The sequence below is a fragment of the Elgaria multicarinata genome, chromosome 3 (assembly GCF_023053635.1).
Source record: "Elgaria multicarinata webbii isolate HBS135686 ecotype San Diego chromosome 3, rElgMul1.1.pri, whole genome shotgun sequence".
Lineage (NCBI taxonomy): Eukaryota > Metazoa > Chordata > Lepidosauria > Squamata > Anguidae > Elgaria > Elgaria multicarinata.
The window spans coordinates 165,731,148-165,736,571 of NC_086173.1; the positions used below are offsets into that span (position 1 = coordinate 165,731,148).

Below are 5,424 nucleotides of genomic sequence, written 5' to 3' on the forward strand. Positions count from 1 at the left end.
AAGGTTTAGGAGGAAAAACAAGCAATTCAGTCTTTGCCATGTTAAGTTTCAAGCGACGATGAAGCAGCCAAGCTGAGATATCTGAAAGACATGCCGAGATACGATCATGAACATCAGGAGAAAGTTCCGGAGATGACAGATATAGTTGTGTATCATCGGCGTACAGATGGTATTGGAGGCCATGAGATTGAATAAGCTTGCCCAAGGGCAACATGTATAAGAAAAACAACAACGGGCCAAGCACCAAGCCTTGCGGAACCCCTACTGAAAGGGGAAAGGAGGAAGACGAGCTGCCATTAGTCAACACGCTGAAAGAGCGACCCGCTAGATAGGAGGCAAACCAGTTATAGACAGAGCCACAAAATCCAAGGTCATGAAGGGAATCTAAGAGAAGATCATGATCAACCGTGTCAAAGGCTGCAGTTAGATCAAGGAGAATAAGAACGGAATAATGGCCTTTAGACTTGGCAGTAAGGAGATCATTGGTGATCTTAGTAAGGGCTGTTTCGGTGGAATGCAGAGGATGGAATCCAGATTGAAATGGATCCAAAGCAGAGTTACTAGAAAGAAAGTCAAGACAGCGAGAGTAGACCGCACGCTCCAGGATCTTTGAAACAAACGGCAACAAAGAGACAGGTCGGTAGTTAGACAGAGATAGCCTATCAAGAGTAGGTTTCTTGAGAATGGGAGAGACTGTAGCATGTTTAAAAGCAGAAGGAAATGAACCAGAGGACAGAGAAAGATTAATAATATGTAGCAAGGAAGGGAGGATAGCAGGAATAAGATTAATAAAGACGCGAGAAGGAATCGGATCACGAGAACAAGTGGAAGGCTTCGAAGAGCGCAGTATTGTAGACAGTTCATCCGCAGAGACCGAAGGAAACGCAGAGAAATTTGCAGGAGGAGCTGACAGATGAGGAACAGGAACTGGAAGAGGAGCAGAGCTGGCCAGATCAGAGCGAATAGTTTGGATTTTAGCATTGAAAAAAGAGGCAAAGTTATTAGCAGACAGAGAGGCGGGGAGAGATGGCGGATTAGGCTTCAGAAGAGAATTGAAGGACGCAAAGAGCCGCTGAGGAGACATAATGAGACATAATGAGAAGACAGGATACCCTGGAGAAGAGGCTGATGCTAGGGAAAGTGGAAGGCAAAAGGAAGAGGGGCCGACCAAGGGCAAGATGGATGGATGATATTCTGGAGGTGACAGACTTGACCTTGGGGGAGCTAGGGGTGGCAACAGCCGACAGAAAGCTCTGGCGTAGGCTGGTCCATGAAGTCACGAAGAGTCGGAAACGAGTGAACAAATAAACAACAACAACAACTGCTTAACGAGGATGGGTAATTGATAACAGATGACAAAGAAAAGGCTGAAGTGCTCAATTCCTACTTTGGCTCAGTCTCTTCCCCAAAGCGGGTCTATGACCCCCCTGGAAAAAGAGAAGCAGAAGTTGAGGGGGCAGGATTGCAGTCTGAGATTGATAAACAAATGGTCAAAGAACACCTAATTTCCTTGAATGAGTTCAAATCTCCAGGGCCCGATGAACTGCATCCTAGAGTAATGAAGGAGCTAGCGGAAGAAATCTCAGAATCATGGAAGTCGGGTGAGGTGCCGCAGGGGTCAGTCCTGGGCCCAGTGCTCTTCAACATTTTTATTAAATGTTGAAGGAGGTGCAGGGAACGCTTATCGAGTTTGCAGATGACACCAAATTGGGTGGGATAGCTAATACCCAGGAAGACAGAAACAAACTTCAAAGTGATCTTGATAGGCTGGAGTGCTGGGCTGAAAACAGAATGAAATTTAATAGGGATAAATGCCAAGTTCTACACCTAGGAAAAGGAAACCAAATGCACATTTACAAGAGGGGGGATACGTGACTCAGCAATACTACAAACAAGAACCTTGGAATTGTTCTAGATCACAAGCTGAGTATGAGCCAACAGTGTGATGTGGTTGCAAAAAAAGCAAATGCTATTTTGGGCTGCTTTAAAAGAGGTATAGGTTCCAAATCGCATGAGATACTGGTTCCCCTCTATGCGGCCCTGGCTATGCCACAACTTGAGTACTGGGCTCAGTTCTGTGCACCACACTTCAAGAAGGACGCAGACAAGCTGGAGCATGTTCAGAGGATGATCAGGCGCCTGGAAACAAAGCCCTATGAGGAGAGACTGAAAGAACTGGGCATGTTTAGACTGGAGAAGAAGATTGAGGGGAGATATGATAGCACTCCTCAATGACTTGAAAGGTTGTCACACTGAGGAGGGCCAGCATCTTTTCACAATCATTCCAGGATGCAGTTCACAGAATAATGGGCTCAAGTTACAGGAAGGCAGATTCCAGCTGAACATCTGGAAAAATTTCCAGTTAGAGCAGTACGACAATGAAACCAGTTATCTTTGAAGGTTGTAGGCTGTCCCACACTAGAGGCCTTCAAGAGGCAGCTGGACAACCATTTGTCAGGTACGTTTTAGGGTGGATTCGTGCTTTGAGCAGGGGGGTTGGACTCGATGGCCTTATAGGCCCCTTCCAACTCTAGTATTCTATGATGCTATAAATGGTACACTTAGCATTTATAGGGCTCCTCCCCAGTGCGAATTCTTTGATGGCACTTAAGGCTTCTGCGGCAAGCAAAGCTCTTTCCACACTCTAAGCATTTATAGGGCTTCTCCCCAGTGTGAATTCTTTGATGCTGCTTAAGGTGTGTGATCTGAGCAAAGGTCTTCCCGCACTCTAAGCATTTATAGGGCTTCTCCCCAGTGTGAATTCTTTGATGCTGCTTAAGGTGTGAGCTGAGAGCAAAGGTCTTCCCGCATTCTAAGCATTTATAGGGCTTCTCCCCAGTGTGAATTCCTTGATGCCGCTTAAGGTGTGTGCTCTGAGCAAAGGTCTTCCCACACTCAAAGCATTTATAGGGCTTCTCCCCAGTGTGAACTCGTTGATGCAGCTTAAGTTTTGCGCTCTCAGCAAAGCTCTTCCCGCAATCAAAGCATTTATAGGGCTTCTCCCCAGTGTGAATTCTTTGATGCTGCTTAAGGCTTGCACGTTGAGCAAAGTTTTTCCCACACTCTAAGCATTTATAGGGCTTCTCCCCAGTGTGAATTCTTTGATGCAGCTTAAGGCTGCTGCTGTGAGCAAAGGTCTTCCAACACTCTAAGCATTTATAGGGCTTCTCCCCAGTGTGCCTTCTTTGATGCTGCTTAAGCTGTGTGTTCTGAGCAAAGGTCTTCCCGCATTCTAAGCATTTATAGGGCTTCTCCCCAGTGTGAATTCTTTGATGCAGCTTAAGCTCTGTGCTCTGAGCAAAGGTCTTCTCGCATTCTAAGCATTTGTAGGGCTTCTCCCCAGTGTGAATTCCTTGATGCAGCTTAAGGTGTGAACTCAGAACAAAACTCTTCCCGCATTCTAAGCATTTATAAGGCTTCTCCCCAGTGTGAATTCCTTGATGAAGCTTAAGGCTTGTGCTGTGAGCAAAGCTCTTCCCGCATTCTAAGCATTCATAGGGCTTCTCCCCAGTGTGAATTCTTTGATGCAGCTTAAGGCTTGTGCTGTGAGCAAAGCTCTTTCCGCATTCTAAGCATTGATAAGTCTTCTCCCAAGTGTGAATTCCTTGATGCTGCTTAAGGCTTGTGCTGTGAGCAAAGCTCTCCCCGCACTCTAAGCATTTATAGGGCTTCTCCCCAGTGTGAATTCCTTGATGCTGCTTAAGTCGTGTGCCCTGAGCAAAGCTCTTCCCACACTCTAAGCATTTATAGGGCTTCTCCCCAGTGTGAATTCTTTGATGCAGCTTAAGGCTTGTGCTGCGAGCAAAGCTCTTCCCGCATTCTAAGCATTTATAGGGCTTCTCCCCAGTGTGGATTCTTTGATGCTGCTTAAGCTGTGTGCTCTGAGCAAAGGTCTTCCCACACTCAAAGCATTTATAGGCTTTCTCCACAGTGTGAATTTGTTGATGCCGCTTAAGCTGTGTGCTCTGAGCAAAAGTTTTCCCACATTCTAAGCATTTATAGGGCTTCTCCCCAGTGTGAATTCGTTGATGTCGCTTAAGGTGTGAGCTCAGAGCAAAGCTCTTCCCACACTCAAAGCATTTATAGGGCTTCTCCCCAGTGTGAATTCTTTGATGCCGCTTAAGCTCCGTGCTCCGAGCAAAGGTCTTCCCGCATTCTAAGCATTTATAGGGCTTCTCCCCAGTGTGAATTCTTTGATGCCGCTTAAGCTCCATGCTCCGAGCAAAGGTCTTCCCGCATTCTAAGCATTTATAGGGCTTCTCCCCAGTGTGAATTCCTTGATGCCGCTTAAGCTGTGTGCTCTGAGCAAAGCTCTTCCCACACTCAAAGCATTTATAGGGCTTCTCCCCAGTGTGAATTCTTTTATGCAAGTTAAGTTGTGAGTTGAAAGTGAATTGTTTTTCACACACTAGGCATTGAAACCTTTGATATTTGTTAGAATGAATCTTCTGAGTTTTACTCTTCTTTTTACGAATGTTTTTTTTACTTGGTGCTTCTAGTATTGGAGTTTCACAGACATCTAATCCTTCAAAAGAAATGGATTCGTTTTCCCTTTTCTCTTCAGTTTCAGTCTTCCTTCTGTGGTGTAGGCCATTTTTCTTTCTCCCCCTGTGATAACCTGCAAGTATAAACACAGAAATCATCTTGAAATCTTGGAACAAAGCAAATGGTTGCTGATTCAATTCACAGGATAAAAAAACCAAATAAACGTTGGTGAGGTAGATCCTTCTAAAGATATTAGATATCCTGATGATCAACAGAACTGAGAACTAGACTGCCATACAATGCTTTCCAATATATGGAATAACTCATATAAAGTAGTTGAACAACATAAAATATTGTAAAAATAAAATACACTTAAAATCTGCCATTTTCTCCTAGCTGATCATTTAACTGGGAACTGGAAAGTGGGAATTCAACCCTAATGGTTATTCTCAATGTTTAGTTATATCTTAAAATGAAAAGCAAGCTGTCCAGAGCTGTCTTCTGAAAAGGCTGAACTCTCCTCTCCTCCATGGAGACCATTAAGATAGTATCTGTAACATCTTCAATATTACGCAGATGCAATTAGAGCAGCAAAGTAAGATGGGTTGGCAGCCATCTCTGCCACAGAGCAAGTCCATCAATGGGCTTTTCTCAATGTTTTGTCAGGTCTTCGGAGTCAATGACATTTGTATTCTGCACTGACACAAAGAAAGAAGAGCTGAAATTCCACCTTCCGGGATCTGGCAAGAAGGCAGAGAAGGCCTTACCCAGAGGAATCCCATTCCTTACCCAGAGAGGCCAGGATCCCACGATGCTCCTCCATGACTTCTTTGTGCAGAGTCCTCTGGCCTAGATCCAGCAAAGCCCACTCCTCCTCCGAGAAATGCACGGCCACCTCTTCAAAGGTCACCAGACCCTGAAAGAAGAAGAAGAAATGAT

General features: G+C 45.0%; 1 protein-coding gene across 1 annotated transcript; it reads right to left on the minus strand.

Annotated features, from left to right (window-relative positions):
• Window positions 1-2,555: 2,555 nt before the first annotated feature.
• LOC134396429 (zinc finger protein 658B-like) lies at window positions 2,556-4,370 on the minus strand (the record flags this gene model as incomplete). The annotated part of the gene is made up of 2 exons (XM_063122931.1): window positions 2,556-3,863; window positions 3,930-4,370. Coding segments are annotated over 2 exons (1,743 nt in total), but the record flags the coding sequence as incomplete, so codon positions are not given.
• Window positions 4,371-5,424: the final 1,054 nt, after the last annotated feature.